Source organism: Mesoplodon densirostris, chromosome 19, assembly GCF_025265405.1.
Source record: "Mesoplodon densirostris isolate mMesDen1 chromosome 19, mMesDen1 primary haplotype, whole genome shotgun sequence".
NCBI classification, from domain to species: Eukaryota; Metazoa; Chordata; class Mammalia; order Artiodactyla; family Ziphiidae; genus Mesoplodon; species Mesoplodon densirostris.
In genome coordinates this window covers 3423487-3448873 of record NC_082679.1, presented here as the reverse complement: position 1 = coordinate 3448873, position 25387 = coordinate 3423487, and the positions used below count along the sequence as shown (strand labels likewise).

Sequence of the window (25387 nt, the reverse complement as noted above, 5' to 3'; positions counted from 1 at the left end):
TGTTAATAAAGCCTGAAACTGCTGTGCTCCCGTCTCCCTCTCTCTGATGCCTTTTCCAGTCTGTCTCCGAAGCCCCCCTTCCGTCTGGCTCGTCCTTCCCCGAGGCTGACATTAATTATTGGCAGCGGGGGTGCCGGACTGGGGGCAGGGGAGGCAGTGAGCTCAAGGCAGCCCTGCTCCCTGCCAGCCCTCTGACTCAGGCTCCCCATTACCGAAGTTTTTCCGCCTCACAGCTGCTTAGTGCAGAGAGAGAGAGAGAGAGAGAGTGTGTGTGTGTGTGTGTGTGTGTAGTCGCCCTCCCCCACCCAAGCCTTGACCCTTGGTCCCCCAACCCCTGACCCCAATTTCCTCGGGAGACACGCAAGTTCAACCACGGCTCCCTCAGACAGGAGGTTGGGGGCTTTTGCGTGCAGATCCACGGGGTGGGGGATGGAGAGAGGAGTTTCTCTGTCTCTTTTCCCAATCCAGGAAGTTCTTCCTGGTGTCTGGCTGCAAGCCCTCTTGCTGCACCGGGAGCCCCAGTTGTGCCAGGTCCCCAACCCCGGCATCTGATGTGAATCCGCCCTTGATGCCCTCTGGTCCCAGCACGCTTCCCTGGCTGGACAAGAGAGGAGGCAGATGGGTGGGCACCCCACCCGTGCACCCCTGTCCCCCAACGTACGCCCCTGCCTGGATGCTTCCCTGCAGCCTGCCGCCCCCAGGCCGGCTCCCAAGTGGGTGTTTGCAGTTGGACACCCTCCCTCCTGCCTGCCACCGCCCTTCTCCCCAGGCCTCAGCCGCCGGCCAGCCCCCTCCCCACCCCCCCTCCTATCCCCTGCTGCCTCCTCGGCAGCCTCTCTTCCTCCTGGCAGAGCGTCCAGCCCCTGCCTGCTCCTCCCCGGGTCCCGGGCGCCTCTGGCAGGAGCCTCCCTCCCTCCCTCCCTCCCTCCTGTGGCCGCTAGCTCCTCCCCTCTCCTGCTTCTTTCCCCGTTCACCCCATCCCTGCCCCGACTCTGCAAACATGAGGGTCTTGGCCTGCCTCCTCGGTGAGTGACCCTTCTCCTCGGGGACTCAGGGGCCTGGGCCCCACCCTCTGACTCCTGAGCTCACCCACTGGAGAGCCTCAGACTTCCGGGGCCTCATCCCTGTTGCTTGGGAGATACAGGACATCTGGCCCTCCCTTGCCTGATCCCCCAGGGAGCCAGCCTCTGGCACCCCCGTCCTACCCTCTTAGGAGCCCCAGAGACCTACCTCCTACCCCCCCCGCCCGCCCCACCAGCCCTGATCCTGTGGGGGGTCACCCATCATTTGACCTTTAGTCAGGCCCCTGGGCGCCTGCCCTGACCTGAGGCATCTGGGGCCCCGCCCACCTCAAGGACCTGAACCTCGCCAGGCCCTCGACGCAGAGTCCTGCCTCCCAGCGGCGGGGTTTCTGGTTCAGAGGCATGGGGCCTCACTCTGTACACCCCTCCCACCTCCCTTCCAGTGGCTCTGCTGGGGATCCAGGCTGTTGGTAAGTGGCCCCAAACACTTCTTCCATCTGGCCTCGCTCAGCTGCAGGCCCACCCCGTGCCCGGCCTCACATTCCAAAGGGACCCTCGTCACCCCCATCCGCCTATGACCTCGGGCACCACTTCCCCCAGGACCACCTGGGTGACGGCCTCCTGCTTCCTACGGGGCACCACTGCTCCCCTGGGTACCCAGGAGTTGGGCTCCCCGTTAGCAGCCAGGACACTGGCCTTCTAGTGATGCCCTGCAGGACAGCCCCCAGCCCATACCCTCCCCCTGGCCCCAGGGTCTCCAGGACATCACAGCCTTTCCTCTGTCCTCCGCAGAGCGGCTGCGTCTGGCCGATGGCCCCCACGGGTGCGCGGGCCGCCTGGAGGTGTGGCACGGCGGGCGCTGGGGCACCGTGTGCGACGATGGCTGGGACCTGAGGGACGCCGCCGTGGCCTGCCGTGAGCTGGGCTGCGGGGGTGCGCTGGCCGCCCCTGGAGGCGCCTTCTTCGGGGAGGGCGCGGGGCCCGTGTGGCTGAGCGAGCTGGCCTGCCGGGGCAGTGAGCAGCAACTGGGCCTCTGCCCCCACCGCGGCTGGAAGGCCCACATCTGCTCCCACGAGGAAGATGCAGGCGTCGTCTGTGCAGGTAAGGGGCCCTCGACCCTCTCCAAGGGACATTGTTTCAGAGACAATCCAGGGACCCAAGTCCTCAGCCCAGTAACTCTGAGAATCCAGAAGTCCAGACACCCCACCCCTGACACCCCTGCAAAGCCAGGACTTAGCACTACGTTGGAAGGCCCAGCCCTGCCTTACTCAGGGCCTGCCCTCTTTATAGCATCTGGGGATTGCATGGCGGGGATATTGACTAGTATCTTCCCAACTGAGAGGGAACTTTGAGACCAATCAACAAAGCAGTAAAGTACAACTATGATGTTTACTGTGGGGAGCTCATACAGGCAGGATGGATCTGGTGGGCAGTGATCCATTAATTTGCGGCTGTGCTGTACACCACCGCAAAGGGTGCAGGAAGATCTAAAGGGGCCAACGCTAGAGACAGAATCTGAGTGAATCTGAATCTGAATTCTATCTAGAATCTAGATAGAATATGATCATTATTCCTCATGGACCATTAATCCTCTATGTCAGCGAAAGGCATCCTTCCTGTTTTCGTATCAAGACGAAGGCAAGTTGATAGGGAACCAAAAAAAAAAAAAAAGTTGATAGGGAACCTTTCTGGCTTGGGCGTGTTCCTCGTGAGTGGGCTAAAGCTCAGCCCTGCAAAGAGGGGAGGGGGTAGGGCCGCGGGCCTGAGATGGGGCTGAGAAAACAGAGCCAGTGCGGTCCAGCCACACGCTGCTCTCCCGAAGGTCAGCGTGTGTCGGACTCCAGGGATTGGGACGACTCACCTTCAGTCCTGGATGGGGACCCCTGGCCGGGGCTGTCTGGGGAGCTGAGCCCCGGCTCTGAGGAGGCCCCGGTGATGCCTGGTGAGCCCCCCCACACGTGCCCTGTCTCCAGCTTCGGCTGTGAGGGAGAGCGGACGGAGGCCCGTCTCCTCCACAGTCCCGAGGGCCCCCGCCAAGGCCCCCCTCAGACCCCTGGGGACTCTCGGGACTGACCTGCAGCCCAGTGGGGGGCAGCTGCCGATCTCCCTCTCCGCTGTCTCCTCACCCAGCCCCCCGACCAGCCGGGACCCCCCAGAGCGGCTCCCGGAAGAAGAGCCCCCGGCCGCCCAAGCCCGCCAAGTCCACTAGGGCCCCTTTGCTGACTGCGGGAGCCCCCCGCCAGGGTAAGTCCACGCAGGCCTCCCCTCTGCAACAAATCTGGACGGGGTGAGGCGCTAGGCCCCGCTGGACCAAACTGGGACCCCCCCCAGGTATGGGGGGGCACTGCATCCCCCGGGATTCACAGTCAGGCCCAGGCTCCCCACCCGGTCCGGAGCCCCGGGTGTCCACTCCCGGGACCCAGGCCCTTGGCCTGCTCAGATCCTGGCTCTCCCCTTAGCAGCCGGCTGGTAGGCCCGTCTCAGGCCACTGACACCCCCCACCCCGCGGCTTGAATCCGCGTATCCCCAGCTGCCTCGCACGAGGCCCCTGACGCCCCTCTCCCCGCCCACCCGCCAGAGCGGCTGCGCCTGGTCTCCGGCCCCCACGGGTGCGCGGGCCGCCTGGAGGTGTGGCACGGCGGGCGCTGGGGCACCGTGTGCGACGACGGCTGGGACCTGCGGGACGCCACCGTGGCCTGCCGCGAGCTAGGCTGCGGGGGCGCGCTGGCCGCCCCCGGCGGGGCCCGGTTCGGCCCGGGCGCAGGGCCCGTGTGGATGGACGACGTGGGGTGCGGAGGCGGGGAGCAGGCCCTGCGGGACTGTCCCCGAAGCCCCTGGGGCCGGAGCAACTGTGACCACAGCGAGGACGCAGGACTGGTCTGCACCGGTACGTGCCCGCCTCCCCAGACCCCTCCCCCAGGGCCACGCCCCCTCCCCACTCGCTGAGGTCACAAGTTTAAGGAGCTCTCCAATCCCCTTCCCTCCCCCTCCCTCCCTCTTTCCTTTCCTTCTCTCTCTCTCTCTCCTTCCTTCTTACTCATTAAGCCCCATCCACACCGGGCACAGATCCAGCTCTTGCTCTCCTGACTTTTAGGACGCAGCGGGCACAGGGCGGGGGTGGCCCACAGGTGCGGGATGGGAGAGTTCACGGGCTGCACACACTAGAGGAGCCTCTGCCCGCCTGCCCGCCTGCCCGCACAGGGGGCGGGAAATGTTTCAGTTGGTGGATGGGAAAGAGGAGAGGGAGCTACAGAGGAAGCTGGGAGCCGGCTCTGGGCCTCCCCCCGACCTGCCTGGCCTCCTGGGTGGATGTCCTCGCACCACCCTTCATGGATGCAGGACAGAGGCTCAGAGATGTAAAGCAGATGACCCGGAACTTAACTTGACCGCTGTGTCTGTCCCGCTGCACAGATGGATCTGGGTATCTAGCGTGTAGGGTGTGGTGGGGATGGAGCCCAAGGGGACACAGGTCAGGGCACAGATTGGTGGACCAGAGGCAGTGACGGTGGCGCCTCCGTGGGAAGCACGTGGGGGCAGAAATGGGGCCTCTGAAGCCCAGTTCCCAGGAGCTGAGTTGAGTCTCCAGCGGGAGAAGAAGTTGTTGGGGAGAGGAAGTGAACCCCCCATTGAGGGGCCCGGGGGCTTGGTGTCTTACCAACATCTCTGCTCCTTAGGGAAGCCCCGTGAGGGAGCGCGTCACTCACAGCTGGGTGATGCAGGCAGGAGTATCTCACCCTCTCTGGCCTGTCCTTTTCTCTAGACACCGACTGCAGGCTACAGAGATGGACTCCACACTCCCCAGAGGTGACCCAACTCTCACCCCACAAAGACCCAATAGAAATGTACCCCCAAACCAACAAGAGGTTAACATCTAGACTAGTGGTTCTCAACCCCACTCCCTGGATGACATGGAGACATTTCTGGTTGTCATGACTGTGGGGCACTGGGGGTGCTGCCGGCATCTGGGGGGTGGAGCCCAGGGATGCTGCTGGACATCCTACTGTGCACAGGACTGCCCCTCACAGCAGAGAATGACCTGACCCCCGTGTCAGGGGCGCTAAGGCTGAGAAACCTTGCTTTACAGGCTGGAGAAGGCAGCTGGGGAGTGGGGACCTGCTTGGGGAGGTGGGTGGAGGGCATCAGGGCCGGCATCCCCAGGGCTCGTCCCTGGGGAGGCAGGAACATGGGGGGCAGTGGATAGACCACAGTTGGACTCTTGGGGAGCGACTTCTCAGCTCAAGAGTCTTTTCCTCACTTGCAAACTGAAGATGGAATGGCTGCTTTCCAGCCCCATCTTGGGCGTGAAGCGGGACGCCACACATAGCCTGTACTTGCTCACCCATCCTGGTCACCTGAGCAGGTGGCTTATACCTGCTCACCCATCCTAGTCACCTGAGCATGAGGCTTGTATCCGCTCACCCATCCTAGTCACCTGAGCACGTGGCCTGTACCTGCACATCCATCCTGGTCACCTGCATGCGTACCTCAGTACCTGCTCATCCATCACAGTTTCCCGTCTCTCTGTTCTCCCTCTCCCCACGTCCAGGCCCGGCCCCCAGGCTGCGTCTGGCAGACGGCCCCCACGGGTGCGCGGGCCGCCTGGAGGTGTGGCACAGCGGGCGCTGGGGGTCCGTGTGTGACGATGCCTGGGACCTACGGGACGCTGCTGTGGCCTGCCGCGAGCTGGGCTGCGGGGGCGCGCTGGCTGCCCCTGGAGGCGCCTTCTTCGGGGAGGGGGCTGGACCCATCCTCCTGGACGATCTTCGCTGTCGGGGAAACGAGACGGCCTTGCGCTTCTGCCCGGCGCGGCCCTGGGGCCAGCATGACTGTCATCACCGGGAGGACGCTGGGGCCGTGTGTGACGGTGAGGGGGCCCTGGGGGAGAGGCCAGGGAGGGGTGAGAACTGGGGGGTCTTGTGTGTTTTCCTGAGGTGTACCCCAGGGCCCCGCACTCCCTCCGTCCAGACTGCCCACCTGCCCCATGTCTTGCTTATCGTGAAACCTCATTCTCCATCAGGGGTCCTGGGATGGCAGGTGTGGGGAACTGCCTGTAGCCCAGCAGTGGCGGGTGCTCACCTCCCCTCTCACGCCCCAGGTATGCCTCTGGGATATGTCCCTCCCACGGCCCCCGCGGTGGGCAGCAACAGCTCCAGGCCCAGGGAGGCTGCATCCAGGCCCCCGGCCCCCACGGTGAGCCAGGCCCCGCGGATAGCAGGCATTTCACCTCCACCCGCTTCCCCTGCTGCCCCTCAGGAGCCTGGGCCAGAAGCTGGTGAGTCCCTCCTGCTCCCCCCACCCCAAATGTGGGGCTTAGCTGCTGCTGCTGCTGCTTTTTTTTAAGATTCTTTTCCCAGGTAGGCCATTGCAGAGTATTGAGTAGAGTTGCCTGTGCTAGACAGTAGGTCCTTATCACCTCTTTTATATACAGTCGTGTGTATACGTCCATCCCAATCTCCCAAGTTATCCCTCCCTTCCTTATCCCCTGGTAACCGTACGTTTGTTTTCTCTATCCGTGACTCTACTTCTGTTTTGTAAATAAGTTCATTTATACCCCCTTCTTTTAGATTCCACATATAAGTGATATCATCTGATATTTGTCTTTCTGTGTCTGACTTATTTCACTCAGTATGACGATCTCTAGGTCCATCCATGTTGCTGCAGACAGCATTATTTTGTTCTTTTTTGTCGCTGAGTAGGGGTTTAGCTTCTGTTTCCTGCCCCTCCGCCACTCCCCACAGCCCCCAGGTGCTCTCCTTCACTGCTCAGACTGTCTCGGGGAAAGGGAAGGGTGGAGGGGAGGGCACGGAGCCCACGCTCAGAGGCCCCTGCTTGGTTTAATGCTCTGCTCTGGCTGTCTTGAAACTCACAAGGCCGCCTCCTTCTCACAAATATCGAAAGAACTAGTCAGTGATGTTGTTTTAAAATACAGGCTATGGGGGCTTCCCTGGTGGCACAGTGGTTGAGAGTCCGCCTGCCGATGCAGGGGACACGGGTTCGTGCCCCGGTCCGGGAAGATCCCACGTGCCGCGGAGCGGCTGGGCCCGTGAGCCATGGCCGCTGAGCCTGCGCGTCCGGAGCCTGTGCTCCGCAACGGGAGAGGCCACAACAGTGAGAGGCCCACGTACTGCAAAAAAATAAAATAAAATAAAAAAATATATAAAATAAAATAAAATACAGGCTTTAGGGACTTCCCTGGCGGTCCAGTGGTTAAGACTGTGCTTCCACTGCAGGGGGCACAGGTTGATCCCTGGTTGGGGAACTATGGTCCCACATGCTGTGTGGTGCTGCCAACAGGTGAGACCACTGTCACTGCAGAGATAGTTGGTTTCTCACAATTCCCAAGAGGAGGGGGCACAGCCCACACACGACGCAGGGCCACGTGGGAAGCACCAGGGTCCAGCAGGAGGCAGAGGGAGCGAGGGGCGACGGTGGGCAAAGCCTGGAGTCTGGCTTCATGGGGAGGAATGGACGAGGCAGGGCGAGATGACTCCGGATGGGCTGGTTCGCATCATTTCTGCGGGTTCTGGAGCGTAGGGGCTGCCCCTTGTCGGGTACATGCCCTGGGGAGATGGGGCAGGTGGATGGTGGCCAGAGAGTGTGAGCCTGACACGAGGTGGGGGGTGAGGGCTCTGGGTGGGTTGGTTTCATGTGAAGGGCACGCTCCAGTGGTTTCCTGTCTCTGGGAATCAGCAATCCCCCCAGTGTCAGCAAGGCCCCGAGATGTCAAAGCATCAGGTACCGCAAATAAAAAGCCATGATTAATACAGCCACCTCCTCAAGGTTGCCAAAGGCTGAAAAAGTGGGAACTTGGTCACTATTAGCGGAGGCCTGCTTCCCCTTTTTCTGAATAATGATAATAATAATGATAACAACTGCCATAGACTCAGCTCTCACTGGCTTACACGACCAGTGCTGTTCCGAGCCCCTTCATCAGGTAAAACTACCCGCCACTGGCAGGGTAGGTACCGTCTGGTTTCCACGTTACTAATGAGGCCGCGCAGCTAAAAAGTTGGAAAGCCAGGACTCAAATGAAGGCAAGTTGTTCCACAGCCCACTTGCTTTATTTTTTAAAAATTATGGTAAAATATACACAACATAAAATTGACCATTTTAACAACTTTTTGTTTTTCTGGCTGTGCCACACGGCACGCGGATCTTACTTCCCCGACCAGGGATCAAATCTGCGCCCCCTGCAGTGGAAGCGCAGAGTCCTAACTACTGGACTGCCAGGGAGGTCCCATTTTAACCATTTTAAAGCATATAGTTTAGTCGTGAAAAACACACTCATAATGTTGTGCAGCCATCACCACCACCATCTCCAGAATGTTTTCACCATCCCAATCACATACCCCAGACCCATTAAACACTCACTACCCTCCCCCCATCTCCCCAGCCCCTGGCACACACCATTTGATTTTCTGTCTCTGTGAACTTGCCAACCAGGCACTGTGTCTAGATGGAATCGTATAGTATTTGACCTTTTGTGTCTGGCTTATTTCACAGGGCGTAATGTTCTCCCAGTTCATCCACTTTGTGGTGTGTGTCAGAATTTCTTTCTTTTTAACGGCTGAATAGTGTTCCATCGTATGGATGGACAACGTTTTGCTTATCCATTCGTCCATTGAGGGACACTCGGGTTGTTCCCACATTATTGCTATTGTGAATAATGCTGCTGTGAATGTTTGCATACAGGTATCTGACTGAATGCCCATTTTCACCTTATTTTGGGTATATCCCTACGAGTGGGATTTCTGGATCATATGGCAATTCTGAGTTGAGCTTTCCAAGGAACCACGCTTTATCCCTGACTTTTTTTTTTTTTTTTTGGCGTGCCGCGAGGCTTGTGGGTTCTTAGTTCCCCAACCAGGGATTGAACCTGGGCCTTGGCAGTGAAAGCACGGAGTTCTAACCACTGGACCGCCAGGGAATTCCCTATCCCTGACTCATTATTCCTGTGCCTGATGCAGACGATGGCACAGCACAGGCCTGGATAAACACTTGCTGCTGGGAAGGAAGGGTGGATGAATGGAAGAAAGATGAAGCGAAGGTGGAGGAAGGTCTGATTCTAATTCTTTGCGTCTCTCCCACCCCAGGGTCCCCCCAGCTGCGCCTGGTGGCCGGACCCAGCAGGTGCTCAGGCCGGCTGGAGGTGTGGCACGGTGGGCGCTGGGGGACCGTGTGTGACGACAGCTGGGACCTGCGGGACTCGGCTGTGGTCTGCCGGGAGCTGGGCTGCGGTGGACCTCGGCAGCCAGACCCTGCTGCTGGCCGCTTCGGCTGGGGCGCCGGCCCCATCTGGCTGGACGACGTGAGGTGTGTGGGGACCGAGGCTTCCCTCGCTGACTGCCCTGCCGCTCCCTGGGGGAAGCACAACTGTGCTCACAACGAGGACATTGGAGTTACCTGCACTGGTAAGGAGGCCCTGGCCATTCGCTGGCTCCGGGAGGGCTTCCTGGAGGAGGGAACGGGAACTAACATTGGCACTAACATCGATTGAGCGCCCACCTCCTAAGCCCCCGCCCATGACCATATTCACACATCATGAAACGTCCAAATTGGTGGATGTTATGCCCATTTTACTGATGAAGACGCTGAGGCACAGAGAGGTTACACAGCAACTAAGCAGCACAGTTGGGATTCTTCCTCCTCTTCCTCCCACCAAGAATCAAGGAAGTCTCCCACCTAGAGGGAAGCTGAAAAGGAAGAGGAAAGGAAGCAGGCATGGGGCACCGGGAGACGGCAAGAAGCCCGTGTGACGGGAGGGCCAGTTGAAGTAGACTCAGGCTTGGCCCGTGTTCATTCACTGGCTGTTATTTATCCAGCGCCAGACGCTGAGCTAGGTATTGGGTCCTCAGAATGCAACGAACGCGACCCTGGCCTTTGAGAGGCTTACAGTTCACTGTGAGAAAGAGACACCCTGACAAATCGCTGCAAACCCGTGTGACACATTGTCATTTGGGAGGTCCCCAAGACCACCCTCGGGTTCCGAAGTTTTCTAGAAGGATTCACAACAATCAGAAAAGCTGTCTCGCAGTCCAGTGGTTAAGACTTCGCCTTCCATCGCAGAGGGTGTAGGTTCAATCCCTGGTTGTGGAGCTAAGATCCCACATGCCTCACAGCCAAAAAACCAAAACATAAAACAGAAGCAATGTTGTAACATTCAATAAAGACTTTTTAAATGGTCCATATTAGGACTTACCTGGTGGCACAGTGGTTAGGAATCCGCCTGCCAATGCAGGGGACACGGGTTCAATCCCTGGTCCGGGAAGATCCCACATGCTGTGGAGCAGCTAAGCCCGCGCTCCACAACTACTGAAGCCCTCACGCCTACAGCCCGTGCTCCGCCAGAAGAGAAGCCACCGCGATAAGAAGCCCGCGCACTGCAACGAAGAGTAGCCCCTGTTTGCTGCAACTAGAGAAAGCCCAAGCACAGCAACGAAGACCCAACGCAGCCAAAAATTTAAAAAGTCAGTTGAGGGAAGAGGCACGTGGGGCTGGGTCCAGGAGAGACCCTGGTGGAGCTTCCTCACTTAATTCTCCCAGCAACGACGCATGACAACGCACGTGAAGTATTGCCAACCAGGGACGATCTCCCAGCCTTGGCATCAAAGTGTTTATAGGAGCTCAGTCATGAGATGTGGCTGGTGGCCCACTGGTGGCCCATAAGTCACAGTGTTAGCAGAGATGATCTGGGTGGCTCTGGCCCCACAGGGAAACAACACACTCTTACCAGGCAGGGCGTTGAAAGGGCTTGGAGCTTCCCCCCGGCAGCCAGGGGCAAAGGGCCGAACCTTTCTTTGGACAAGATTAACCCTTGTCCTGCATCAGTAACCCTTCCCTGTGCTGATCAGAAAGATGTAAGGTCAGCTGTGGCAGCTGGGAGGATGGAGTCAACCATTCTGCCTGAAGCTAAGGCACTTTCCCCTTTCCCTCCCCTCCTGAGGGCCACGGGAGCCACAGAAGGGTTTTGAGCTGGGCAGTGGCCTGGTACCACCCGGGTGGGGCGGTGAGAGCTGGGCACGGGGTGTGGGGGAAGACCAGTCAGAGGGTACAGGAAGCCAGGCAGTGGCTGGGCAGATGGAGAGGATGGGTCAGTGTGAGGGGGTGAAGGGGGGCAGTCACATCATGATTGTAAGTGCCCAGAGGTGGGATGGTGCCGGCTGTGGCTGGCCACCGTATGCCCCAGGTCTGGCACAGGGCCTGGCTCGGAGGAGATGCTTTGTAAACATCTGTGATGTGAATGAATGCATGGGAACTTGGTGGTTGTCTGTAGCGGGAGATGAGAGAGGAGGAGGGGCCTGGTCGGACAGTCACGGTGTCTGCTGTCTCCCCTGTCCTCCCCTCCTGTCTGCCAGGGCCCCCCGGCCTGGACTCCATCTCAGACCCCTTCAGTTGGAGCTGGATCCCTGGCCTGGGTAGAGACCCGGATGCCTGGCTCCCGGGGGAGCTGGCCACCAAGCCCTCTACGAGGCGGACCCCTGGCGTTCCTGAGAAAACCACCACCAAGGCCCCAGGGAAGATACCCAAAAGCACGAAGAAGTGGGTGACCAAAATCGCAAAGAGACCGACCACTCAGCCCCCCGTGATACCAACCACTAAGCACTCCAGGGCCACGGGCACCCAGAGTCCCCCAGAACTGACCTCACTGACCACCACCACTCCAACCACTGAGGCCTCCCGAGGACCGACCTCTGAGTTTACCACCAGGCTGACCACGGAGGCCCCTCACAGGCTGACCTCACACGCCACCGACAGGCGGACTCCCCAGGCCCCCCGGGAACGGACCTCTAAGACCCTGGCAACACCGACCACCCAGGGCCCCCGAGAACTGACCTCTGAGGCCACCATGGAGCCATCGGCCGAGATCCCAGGAGTAGGTACTCCAGAGTCCTCCAAAGACCCAGCCCCCTCCCCCACTGGGGCATCAGGTGAGAGGAAGGAACGTGGAGGGTGAGGCTGACCCCTCCTAACCCCTGCTGACCCCTCCTGATCTGGGCTGTCTACCAGCAGGCCTGTTCCGGGTTCGTCTGGCTGATGGGCCCAACCGGTGTGCCGGGCGGCTGGAGGTGTGGCACGCTGGACGCTGGGGGACAGTGTGTGATGACAGCTGGGACCTGCGGGATGGCATGGTGGCCTGCTGGGAGCTGGGCTGCGGAAGGGTTCGGCCCCGAGTGGGCAAAACCCACTATGGCCCTGGCACCGGGCCCATCTGGCTGGATGACGTGGGCTGCAAGGGAAGTGAGGCATCGCTGAGCGACTGCCCCGCTAGGGCCTGGGGACAGCACAACTGCGACCACGAGGAGGACGTGGGGCTCACCTGCACTGGTACGGTGGGGGGGCGGGGGGTCAGTGGCCAAGGAGTCAGGGTGGCATGGGGGTGGGGACCCAGAGTCACTCCAGGAGATTCGGGAAGGGGACTTCGGAGCAACAGCAAGGACCTCTGAGACGGGTCGGGGCTGTCCCCTTCCCCAATTTCTCCCAAGGCTATGCAGATGAGGAAGACTATCCCCCCTGGACCTGGGACCCCACCTCAGGAGAGGACCTGGCCAAGGGGACCACCGCTCCAGCGGTGCCTGCACACACTCTCTCCTGGGGCACCGCTGGGAGCCCAGGGGCCCCCTCCCCAGCGACGAGGCGCCTTCCAAGCACAGGTGAGGGGCATGGCCGGGGTGGGGAGGGGCCCTCCATAAACCTCTGTGCATTTCCCTGCCGGGCTTCCAGAAAGATCCTCCTAAATGAGCTGGCCTGGGTCTCAGAGACCCCAGACAGGTTTTCCTCGGCTCCAGAGACCCTAAGAACATTCCCTTCTTGGACTCGGCAGTAGCACTGTCCTCCAGAGCCTAAAGGAGACCCCATCCCCACCCACTGCGGCGTGATTCGCGGAGAATCCGACCAGGCTCAGCAAAGCCCCGGCCCGCAGTCCTCCTGCAAAGCAACCGGGGCCTTGGGAGCCCGTGCCCCTCGATCCAGAGCCTCGATGGAACTCCCCCCAGACCTCACAGCCCAGGCCCACCCTGTCACCACGTTGTCTCCCCACCCCAGCCCCTCAAACCTGTTGTCCCAGCTCACGCTCTGGTCAGGGTCGGGCTGTGGCTCAGAGGTGGGGTGGGGACATCCAGGTCGAGGGTTCTGTCCTCAGCCTGACCCCCTTCCTCTGGCCAGTGGGAGCAGCCTCCAGCCCCTCAGCTCTGTCCGCCTCTGTCTTGCTGTCGCCTGCTTCCCTCCTTCCATCTCTGCTGCCAGGGGCCTTGACCCCCCCATTTCTCTACCTTCCTCCGTGTGTGTGTGTGTGTGTGTGAGAGAGAGAGAGAGAGAGAGAGAGAGAGAGAGATCTCTGTCCCATCCGTGCTCAGGGTCTCTCTTGATCACCCTCTGTTCCTCTTACATTCTCTCTCTCTCTCTCTCTTTGGCCTCGCCCGCGTGGCACACGCAATCTCAGTTCCCTGACTAGGGATGAACCCGTGCCCCCTGCAGTGGAAGCACAGAGTCTTAACCACCAGACCCGCCAGGGAAGTCCCAAAGGAATTTATTTTATTTTTTTATTTTATTTTAAAACTTTTATTTATTTATTTTTCCCTCTCTCTTTTCCCTTTCAATTTCTCACCCTCCTCATCTCACTTTTTTTTTCCACCGCCCATTTCTTTCTCATCCCCTTTCTAATTTTTTTTCTTTCCTTATCAAGTTCATACTCCCATCATTTCTATTTCTCTCTTTATTTCCCCACAGACAACTTCTCTTTATCTTTCTCCCTCTGCGTCTGGCTCTTTTTTCTTTCATTTTCCATTTCTCACTCCCCCACCCCCACCCCGTATCTATGTCTCACTGTGCTTCATGGCCACTTTCTCTTCATCTCTTCTCCTGTGTCCTCCTCTTTTTATTTACATTTTCAGTTTCTCACGCTCATCGTCTCTGTTTCTCACTATTTTTCACGGTCGGTTTATCTTTTCAGCTCCGTGTCTCTTTTTTCTTTCTCTTTCTCTGCCCCTCCTCGTCTCTATGCCTCATCAGCCTCTCTCACCATCTTTCTAATTTTTTCTCCAAGTCCACACCCCGTCACCCCTGTTTCTCCCTGTTTTTCACGGCCAGTTTCTCTTTCTTTCCCCTCTGAGTCTTCCTTTTTCTTTCACTCTCAACGCCGCGCCCTCCGCTCCGTTTCCCACTCAACCTCCCCCCAGCCCAGGGTCGGTTCTCCCCTCAGCTTTTTCTCCGTCTCCTCATCCTTCTCGCTGACTCTCCATCCTACCATTTCCCGCGTGGCGGCTTCTTCCCCCAGCTCGTCCGACCCCGTCCCCCCCCCCCCCCCCGCGACGGCCGCTCGCTCCCCCCAGGTGTCGCCGCTTCTGCTCCCTCTCCGCAGGACCCCGCCCCTCGCGCCTTTTCCCGCCTTTTTCACAAGCTCAACACGCATGCGCACTCCGAGGGCCCGTTGTGAGAGGGGCGTGGCCTCGGATGGAGGGGCGGGCAGGGCAGACTTCAATCGCCCCGCGCCGTGTGACGTCACAGGCGCGGTGCGCCTCCTGATTGGCCGGCTGGCCCACGCCGCGGCAATAAAAGCGGGTGAAGAGAGCGGTGATCCCACAGCATGGCGTCTGCCTCGGTCTGGTCTAGTGCCGGCGGAGAGGGGAGGGGGGCGCGGAGCAGGCATTGGAGGTACGGGGATTTGGGGTGGGGGCACCCGAGCTGTGAGTTAGGGCTCAGTTTCCAGAGGTGATGCTCCTCGGTGCAGTGTGGCCAGGATTTCTGAGCCTTTGTTCTCTGCAGCCCGGCGCCACCTCCCTTATCCCGTAGCGCCCCCTCGTGGCGGATAAGTCATGCTGGGTGCGAGGCACAAATAAATACAGAACTAGGAATTACGTGATGGAAATCTCAGGAGTCACGTGTATAACCTTAGTAATGGGAAGACTTGGAGGGAGGTGCGGGGTGGCGTGGGGAGAGGGGAAACCACAGACAGGAATTCCTATCCTCGTTAGCAAGGTGGCCTTGAGAAAAATGACTGCTTCTTTGAACCTCAGTTTCTTCCTCCGGAAAAAACGAAAACCGGAGCTCCAAGGTCCCTGGAAAGAGTCAAGGAGAACTCACTGTGCCAGGCACGCATGATTCCAGCTGGGTGACATAGGTCCTGGTGTTGCCCCTGTGTTTCAGGTGGGGGAAAAATGAGGCTCAGAGAAATTAAACTTTAACTCAGGAGCCATTATTGAGATCCATTTTAAACGATTTCGCGCACGGTTTGCTCGCTGGATTGGAAAAGATTCTGGAATAACTGAAGTCATTTCAAGAGTGAATTCTGTAGTACAGCTCGCTGGGTTCCAGCTGTACCTGCGCTGGGATTAGAACAACGAGCTGGGTGACCTCAGGTCCCAATCCAATGAGCAAAATGTGTGTGAAATCATTTAAAACCGCAAAACATTGGTTGTTAAAAGTTATTTACCGTACATGAGCAACAGCTGCAGGATCCCAGGGACGGAGTGATTATTTCTAGTAGAGCAATTGGGAAAGACCTCGCAGAAGAGATGGTGTCATTTCCCCCAGCAGACACCAGGAGGAAGGGGATTCACAGAGAAGCAGAGGCTGGAGTTGAGAGATTGCATTGCCTGTTGAGAGCGCGTCGTCTCTGCTAGGCTTTTAGCTGTCTTGTGTTTGGCTATGTCAGTTTCTGCTGTTGCCATAACACCACCACACATTAGGGGCTTAGACAACACAAGTTTATTATTTTGCAGGTCTGGAGGTCAGAAGTCCCACATGGGTATCACTGGCTAGAATCAAAGTGTCAGCAGGGCTGTGTTCCTTCGGAGGCTCTGGGGAGGATCGTTCCCGTGCCTTTTCTAGCTTCTAGAGGCCCCTCCGTTCCTTAGCGCATGGCCCCTTCCTCCATTTTCAAAGCCAGCAGTGCTGCATCTATCTCTCTGGTCCTTCTTTTGTCTTTACATCTTTTTTTGTTTGTTTGTTTTTGTGGTACGCGGGCCTCTCACCATTGTGGCCTCTCCCGTTGCGGAGCACAGGCTCCAGACGCGCAGGCTCAGTGGCCACGGCTCACGGGCCTAGCCGCTCCGCGGCATGTGGGATCTTCCCGGACCAGGGCACGAACCCATGTCCCCTGCATCGGCAGGCGGACTCTCAACCACTACGCCACCAGGGAAGCCCTGTCTTTACATCTTTGTCACTACAGCCGGGATAGATTCTCTCATTTTAAGGATTTGTGTGATTAGATTGGGTCCGCTCGGATTAACATAGGATAATCACTTCATTTCCAGTTCTGGACCCATAATCATATCTGCAGAGTCCCTTTTGCTAGAAAAGGTAACATATTCACAGGTTCTGGGGATTAGGGCTTGGACATCTTTGGGGAGCGTTATGCTGTCTACCACGGGATCTGTGTTGTAGAGACTTAGTAGAGACTTTTTACGTACTTGTTGAATGAATGAATGGATGAACCAGTGAGAGACCACTGTGTAAGTCTAGAGACAGTGTACAGGAGCTGAAGCTGGAAGCTTATGAAGGTTGAATTCTCACTGTCTATTTCACTGAAGCAAAATTTCTTGAGGCTTCCTGGATGATAGAATTTGGAGACGCAGACATTAATTCATGTCTGAAATGTTTGCTGTGTGGCAGGCATGAGTACTAACCCCTGGGAACATAGCAGTGATGATCACAGCAAGGGAGGGGGAAGGGAGGGCTAAGTGTTGTAATTTAAAATAGGATGATCAAGAGATGACTTACTAAGAAAGTGCCATTTAAGTGACAGCCTCAAGAAGGAGAGGGGGGAAGCCATGCAAATATCTGGTTGGAGAGTGTTCTGTAGAGAGCGGACAGCACGTGCAAAGCCCCTGAGGTGGGGGTGTGCTTAGCTGGTTCAAGAAACAGCAGCAAGGTCAATGGGGCGGAAGTGAGGTGGTTGATGGGGATGATGGCAGGAGGTGAGGTCTGTGGTCCACTGTAAAGACATCTGCTGTGATGGGGAGCCTGGAGGGAGCTAAAGGAGCCTTCCAGACAGAGGGAGCAGCATGTGCAAAGGCCCTGTGGTGGGACCTTGGGAGACCGGCAAGAATGCTGGCCTGGCGGGAGTGGAGTGAGCCAGGCAGGGGGAGAGTGATCGGGGATGAGGCCAGTGTCTGGGTTTTATTCCATGTGCAGGAAGCCTTGGCGTTTTAAGCACTTTAAGTTATGGAGGACGTGATCACATGTATTTTCTTTCTTTTTTGGGGGGTTGGGGGGGCGCGCCTTGCGGCATGTGGGATCTTTGTTCTCCGACCAGGGATCAAACCCGTGCCCCCTGCAGTGGAAGTGCAAAGTCCTAACCACTGGACCGCCAGGGAAGTCCCCCACTAGTATTTTCAAAGCAGTCGCTCAGGATGCCGCAGGGGGGTGGATGTAGGTGTAAGAGTGCATGCAGGGAGACCAGAAGGTCCATGCAGACACGACGGTGGCCTCAACCAGGGTGGCAGTGGAGACTGAGAGAAGTGCAGGTGTTCAAGCTACATTCCGGGGGTTGAGCTGGTGGGTTTGAGTGATGCGTTGGGTGCGAGGGTTGAGGAGAGAGAGGGAGGTAGGGAATGGGGACCCGCCTTTTACTGGACCAGGGAACGCTGCGGGGTGGGCGCACAGGATCCAGAGTGGGAATATTAAGAGCTCCATTAGTGATGCGTTTGACACACCCAAGTGGAGACACGAGATATGCAATCCTGGAGCTCCAAGGAGCGCCTGGGAGGAGGGAATTTGCAGCTGCGAGAATGGATGAGGCTATGCAGATGGACAGCCATGTCTAATGGAGTTTCCACACCCAGTGGGGAGGTGGCATGACTCGTGGACTCGGGATATCGCTGTATGTCATGGCTGCGCAGAGGGGAGGGCATCCAAGATTAAATGCCAGATTACATTTAGAGGTTGCATGGTAATAGAGCATCAATAATAGCTAATGTTCATTGAATAATCTCCGTGTGCCAGGCACCATCTAAGTGCATCCCATGGTTGTTTGTCTTTTTTGGCCGCATCGTGTGGCATGTGGGATCTTAGTTCCCCGACCAGGGATCGGACCCGGGCCCCCAGCAATGAAAGTGTGGAGTCCTAACCACTGGACCACCAGTGCAAAGTGGTTCCCCAAAGTGCATACCATGGTTTAACTCACCTCCTCCAGTGGAACATTATGAGATGAGTACTATCGTTATCCCCATTGTATAGGTAGGGAAACTGAGGTCCAGAGAGGTCAGGACAGCAAAGGGCAGAGCTTGGATTCAAACTGCAGAATTCACACTCATAACCACTCCAGCCACGGAGACTGGGAAGAAGCCTATGATGGAATTAGCTCTGAAGAACCCAGGAAGCATAGAGCAGGGTGTAACCTCCTCAAGGGGAAGCAGGGAGTGGCCTTGGAATCAAATTCTAAATAAAAGCTCACCAGGGAAGGAGTGAGGTGAGACCCAGGAGGTCTACCCCCAGAGGGAAGAGGTCCTCATTCAGAAGCAGATAGACCTGCTGGGTCTGAAACCCAGTGCTGCTCCTTAGTTGTGAGACCTTAGGAAAATTCCTTGCCCTCTCTGGGCTTCAGTTTGGTCATCTGTAGCGAAACTGCAGCTTCTTTGCCCACCAGCTCCCCATGAGATTGCCAAAAATGTAAAATGTCTCTCAGCGGCAAGGATGAGGGATAAAGGCGGGCAGTCTGACAACATCTAGAGAGATGCCTTCCGCATGGCAGTCCCACAATTAGGCGTTGAGCAATTCTCACTCCTGAAGAATCCACTGCAGCAAAACATTGGCCACAACCGAACCGCCCGTCCACAGGGGCATAGATAAATCGGCAGTTGTGCGTTCATACGATAGAATATTACAGGGTTAAAAAAAAGAAGGAACTAGAGTTACATGCATTTAACTGAAAGGACAGCTTATCACTTGCCAGCCCTGCGACCCCATGGAGTAGGTGCCATCACGATACCCATCTTACAGGTGAGGAAACAGAGTCGTGGAGAAGTGAAGTGACTTGCTCAGCCAGCTAGGAAGGAACGCAGCCAAAAAGCAGGCTGTGAGAAGGTGTTTGCTGTATATATGTGTACGTGCAGTCTTTCTAGTTGTAGGAAGCTAACACATGTGGCAACAATATAGCATTAGGGAGTCCCACCTGTATAGCTAAGGTGTAAAGGCATGCTTGGGAACTGTTAACTAAAGGCTTCTCTGACAAAGGGAAGGGATGTGATTGGGCCTCGCAAGGGCTGTAACTCTGCAATGCTGCTTCCTTTTTTTCGATGTATATTTTAATTAAAAAATCGAATCGATCACACACTAACGGACCATGAATGAGAATGTGGCCATATCTTAGAGCACATTTTGAGTACACACGGACCCAGGGAGTATGCCTGCACTTGGTGGGCTGACTTTTTTTTTTTTTTTTTTTTTGCTGTGTTGGGTCTTCTTTTCTGTGCGAGGGCTTTCTCTAGTGGTGGCAAGCGGGGGCCACTCTTCATCGCGGTACGCAGGCCTCTCACTATCGCGGCCTCTCTTGTTGCGGAGCACAGGCTCCAGACGCGCAGGCTCAGTAGTTGTGGCTCACGGGCCTAGTTGCTCCGCAGCCTGTGGGATCCTCCCAGGCCAGTGCTCGAACCTGTGTCCCCTGCATTAGCAGGCAGATTCTCAACCACTGCACCACCAGGGAAGCCCCAAGGGCTGACATTTTAACAGGAAGACAGCTTCAATTGTGTTCTTAATGGAGTCCTCCTAAAACCCAGCATCTTGGAAAGAAATCTTCACAACACTGTTATTACTCAGTTCTCTCCATATCTCTCAAGGTGGCGAGGATGGTTATGAGCCTTCCTGGACGTGGGCCACACCTTCAGGAGAGGTCCCAGCCAAGGGGACCCCCACCGCAGGCATACCTGGACCCCCTGGCACCATCAGGAGCCCAGGCCGTCCCTCTCTAGCTCCAAGGGTCCGTGGAGATACAGGTGAGACGTGTGGCTGGGGCGGGGGGGCCGGGGTGTTTGTGTGGTGGGATGAGAGGTGGACTCCAGATTTCCCCATGGTGACCCAACTCTCACCCTAGAAAGACCAGGCAGAAATATATCTTGAGACAAGGGGTTATTATCTATACCAGTGGTCTTCCACTGGGGGCAACTGGCAACATCTGAAGACATTTTGGGTTGTCATGACTGGGAGCAGGGAGGCTACTGGCACCTGGTGGGTAGAGGCCAGGGATGTTGTTACACATCCTCCGGTGCGCAAGGTATCCCCCACAGCAAAGAATCATCCAGCCCCAGATGTCAACAGTGCCAAGGGTGAGAAACCCTAACCTATACCATGTAAGTCACTCTGACAAATAAGAAAATGATAGGAAATCCTATAAGAGAATGGGCAAAAGATACAAACAGGTGATTTGAAGAAGAGGAAGCCCAAATGCCCAACGAGTATATCTAGAAGTGCTCACATTCATCATGAATCAGAAAATTCAAATTAAAACAAAAAAAATAAAAAATAAATAAAACAATGACGAGCATGGAAAAAAGTTTGAAAGGTAGATAATACCAAGTGTAGGTGAGGGTGTGGGGAGACAGGCATCCCCACTGGCTGTAGCAATTCGATAAACACAACCTAGTGGTGTTTAGTGAAATTAAATATGATTATACATTATCACCCAGCAATCCTGCTCCTAGATCTATATTCCAGAGGAATTCTTGCACAGGCTTATAAGGGAATATGTGTGAGGATGTATTAGGGAATTGGAGGCAAGTTAAGTGTCCCAACAGTAGGGTAACAAAGAAGAGAAATGCAATGGTTACACATGATGGAATTCTATGCAATAGCAATGACGAGCTATATCCACAGCAACATGGATAGGTATGAAAAACATAATACTGAGGGGAAGGTCAAACAGAATGAGATTTCCAGCAGAATATTATTTTCAGAAACTAAAAGCACAAACAAAAATACACATACACTTATATATTAACCTGAACACATCTATGCATTCTGTATTGTTTAAGATCACACATATGTTTAAGGCCATACGTGAAACACATTAGAGTGGAGGTACCTATGGGAGAGGACGAGGGGATGGAGATTGGGGTTAAAGAGGAGAAAAAGTAAGATAAAACAAGAGAAGGCATTGCAGGGACTATTAATGACAACATACAGTGGGGTATGAGTAGCTTAGCTCTCTGCACCTTGGGTCTGAAAAATTAAAAATCAATACCACTCTAGGTTACTGAGTCCTAGTGCTATCGAACTAAGCTGAGATCCTTGAAATAATAACTAGGAACAGTTAACATTCATCAAGCAATATACCATGTGTCAGGCACTATTTTATGCACTTTATATGTATTACTCTTTAACATATTTATATGTGTTAATCCTCGTAGCAGCCACATGAGCCCTACATGAATGATGTAAGTGCTATAATTGTTCCCATTTCACAGATAAGAGAAGTTGAGGCACAGACATCAATGACTATGGCAGTATAAACAGTCATAAGAATGCTTATGTGCTAGGCATTGTGTAAGTGCTCTGCCCACACACGATCTCTCTGAATCCTCATGATTACTCTACAAGGGAGGTATGTGACTCATCCATGGTTTACAAATGGGGAGGAAACTGAGATTCAAGGCAGTTAAGTAACTTGCCCATGATTACCCAGCTAGGAAGTAATGGAGCCGGGGTTTAAATCCAGGCAGCCTGGCTGGAGGCCAAGCCCTTTACTCAACTGCTCCTTTGACCCTTCAGGGGGACACGATGCACCTCAAAGACGCTGCATAAAAGTGGAATTCTGTTGAGCTGTGCTGTTCAATATGGTAGCTACTGACACAGGTGGCTATTTAAATTTAAGTGAATCAAAAATGTGAAAAAGGGGCCTCCCTGGTGGCGCAGTGGTTAAGAGTCCGCCTGCCGATGCAGGGGATACGGGTTCGTGCCCCGGTTTGGGAGGATCCCATATGCCGCGGAGCGGCTGGGCCCGTGAGCCATGGCCGCTGAGCCTGCGCGTCCGGAGCCTGTGCTCCGCAACGGGAGAGGCCACAACAGTGAGAGGCCCGCATACCGCAAAAAAAAAAAAAGAAAAAAAAAATGTGAAAAAGGAAGGACCTACTGTATAGCACATGGAAGTATACTCAATATTTTGTAATAATCTCTAAGGGAAAAGAGTCTGAAACAGAATATATATATATGTGTGTGTACATATATATATATCTGAATCACTCTGCTGTACACCTGAAACTAACACAACATTGTACATCAACTATACTTCAATTTAAAAAAAGAAATCCATTCAAAGGTAAAAAAAAAAAAATAATTGAAAAAGGAAACATTTATTCCTTAGTTGAACTAGCTACATTTCAAGTGCTCAGAAGCCACAGGTGACCAGTGGCTACCATACTGGACAGCACAGAACATTTCCATGACTGAGAAAGTGATACTTGATGGCCTAGACTCTGTATGTAAAGGACTTGGGTTCAGATCTTGTCCCTGAAACTTTCAAACTGTGATCTCGGGCAAGTTACTCCTCTTGGCCTTATTTCTCTCATCTGTAAAAAGAGCTTAAAATTCACATTTACCTGGAAGCAGGGCCTGGAAGAGGGTAAGCGTTCTCATTTTACTCGGGCCTAAAATTTGGGGCATTCCAAACACTTAGTAATGAAGATAAATAAGATCTTAATACCATAGGTTAAAAAACAAATGAATGCAAAAACAATCCACGATGAGCTAAATAAAATTTTAACTAAAGTCAGGATCTGACCTACCTCACCAGGATCTGACAGAGCCAATTTTAGGGGGGATTCCAGTGAGGTAGGTTGGATCCTGTCTTGGATCAAAATTTTGACTTTTTGTTCATTGTAGATCTTTTGCATTAATTTTGATTGTTTAAAAATATGGAGTAAAGAGATTTGTCTTGATTACTGAGATTACCCTTCAGATTCCCCCTCATGCTATGCACCGTCTCCCACTCCCCTCCCCCTCTTTATCTCCCTTTATCCCATCTCGGCCCTTCCGCCCCCTCTTGCATCCCAGGTACCCCTCCACATCCCGCCTCCCCACTGCCCGCCCATCTCCGCATCTCCCAGAGGGGAGGACGCCAGGTGGCGCCAGGAGACATTCGAGGAGGCCTGGAGGTGGGGCACTAGGGCGGATGAAGTCTGCCGGCGACCCATAACGTCACGAAGCTTTCTGCCTTCCCATTGGTCGGCCCACCCCTAGAAGGCGGACCATGCCGCAGGGTGGGCGGAGCAGACTGACCTCCGCCGGCCGTCTTTCCTCCAACAGGTTCACTGAGGAAACCGTGGCCCGAGCGACGTCTGCGGCCCACAGCGGCCAGGACTAAGCCTCCCACCACTTCCCCAGCTCCCTCCGCCTCGTCAGGGCCCCCAGGCCCTGTCCTGACCTCTGACTCAGCGCCGCAGCTCATCCCCACAGCAGCTTCAACACCGGAGGTGACCTCTGACCCTCCCGCCACTTTGCCGCCCAGCCCAGACCCGGCCTCCTGGATGAACTCTCACCATACCTTGACAACCCCTGGGCTTACCTTGTCCACCCCTGATGCCACCGTGTTTCCAGCGCTGACCCCTGGGCTTTCACCCACTCCACCACCCACCATGCCCAAAGAACTGACCTCTGACCCCTCTGCACCGGCGGTGGTGACCCGCCTTTCCCCTACCTCAGAGCTGACACCAGAGTCTGACACAACCTCAGTCTGGGACACATCTCCATACCCCAACACAACTCCAGAACCTTCTAGTTTCCCAGACCCTTCCACAAGTCCTCACCCCACTACCATCTCTCACTCCACCATGACCTCTCACCCTACCACGACCTCTCACCCCACTACCACCCTTTACCCCACCACGACCCCTCACTCCAAGACCTCTCACCCCACCACGACCTCTCACCCCACCACACCCCCTTATCCTACCATGACCTCTCACCCCACTGCCACCCCTTACCCCACCCCCACCCCTCACTCTACCTCCACCCCTCACCCCACCACGACCCCTCCTCCCATCACCACTGCTCAACCCATCACAACCACTTACCCAACCACAGCCCCTCAACCCACCACAACCCCTCAACCCACCACGACCCCTTACTCCACCATGACCTCTCAGCCCACCACAGCCCCTTATCCCACCATGACCTCTCACCCCACTGCCACCCCTTACCCCACCCCCACCCCTCACTCTACCTCAACCCCTCACCCCACCACAGCCCCTCCTCCCATCACCAGTGCTCAACCCATCACAACCCCTTACCCAACCACAACCCCTCACCCCACCACGACCCCGCGACCCACCACAACCCGTCCTCCCATCACCAGTGCTCAACCCATCACGACCCCTTACCCAACCACAACCCCTCACCCCACCACGACCCCGCAACCCACCACAGCCCCTCCTCCCATCACCAGTGCTCAACCCATCACCACCCCTCACCTCACCACCACTGCTTACCCCACCATGACTCCTCACCCCACCTCAACCCCTATGGTCACTGCCAAGTCCCTTCTAACTTCCTTGGGAACAGAACTTCCCTTTCCCTCTTCACCACCAACAGTCAAGCCCAGCCCACACCCCCAGTTGACCTTCACGGGGGCCCCACACCCCTCCACATCCCAGATGTGGAGCCTGGAGCCCTCTCCAGCAACAGAGTCCAGCCCCTGCAGGCCCTCTCCAGCCCCCAGCATAGGCACACTGTCCACTGAGAACTTCAAACCACCCACAAGCCAGAGCCCCAAAGTAACCTCTCCACCTACCCAGACTCCACACTCAGCCTCTGACCCCACTGTGGCCCCTGACCTCCACCTGTCCCCTATGGCCCCCCCCTTGGATCAACCTCCCCCTGACCACCTCACCCTAGGGCCAACTCCTGGTCAGAGCCCAGGCCCCCTTGGCCCATGTGAAGCCCCAGTGCCACCTGTAAGGGTCATGGCTTGTGATCCGCCTGCCCTGGTAGAGCTGGTGGCTGCTGTCAGGGATGTGGGTAGCCAGCTACAGAGGCTGACACAGGCCCTGGAGCGGGACCAGCAGGAGCGCCAAGCCCTGGGACTGGGGTTGACCCAGCTGGTGGAGGCTGCCCAGGGTCTGGGGCAGCTGGGTGAGGTTGTAAAGAGACTGGCAGACGTGGCCTGGCCCCCCAGCACACCTGCACCAACCACTACTACCCCAGAGGAGGAAGAGAGGCCTCTGCGGGGAGATGTGTGACCTTATCTGTGGTCTGAGGGACTTAAGGCACTCCCAAACCACAATAGGAAAACCAAAGTACCTAATTAAAAACAAAATGTGAATGATGTTTCTGGGGGACTAGAGGAGGTGGAATCACAAGATTGATCTGTTTGTGAATACAACAGGCACCATGTGAGGTGGTGAGGCTGGTGAGGACGATGGTGATAGTCGTGATGAGTA

General features: G+C 56.0%; 1 protein-coding gene across 1 annotated transcript; it reads left to right on the top strand.

Annotated features, from left to right (window-relative positions):
- Positions 1 to 568: 568 nt before the first annotated feature.
- On the top strand, positions 569 to 25387 carry SSC5D (scavenger receptor cysteine rich family member with 5 domains). The gene is made up of 14 exons (XM_060083701.1): positions 569 to 1025; positions 1466 to 1492; positions 1815 to 2123; positions 2845 to 2964; positions 3153 to 3266; positions 3601 to 3909; positions 5569 to 5886; positions 6118 to 6294; positions 9116 to 9433; positions 11378 to 11950; positions 12033 to 12347; positions 12506 to 12673; positions 19796 to 19951; positions 23256 to 25387. Exons 1-14 carry the CDS (start codon positions 569 to 571, stop codon positions 25184 to 25186), a joined length of 5292 nt encoding a protein of 1763 aa, XP_059939684.1. The 3' UTR covers positions 25187 to 25387.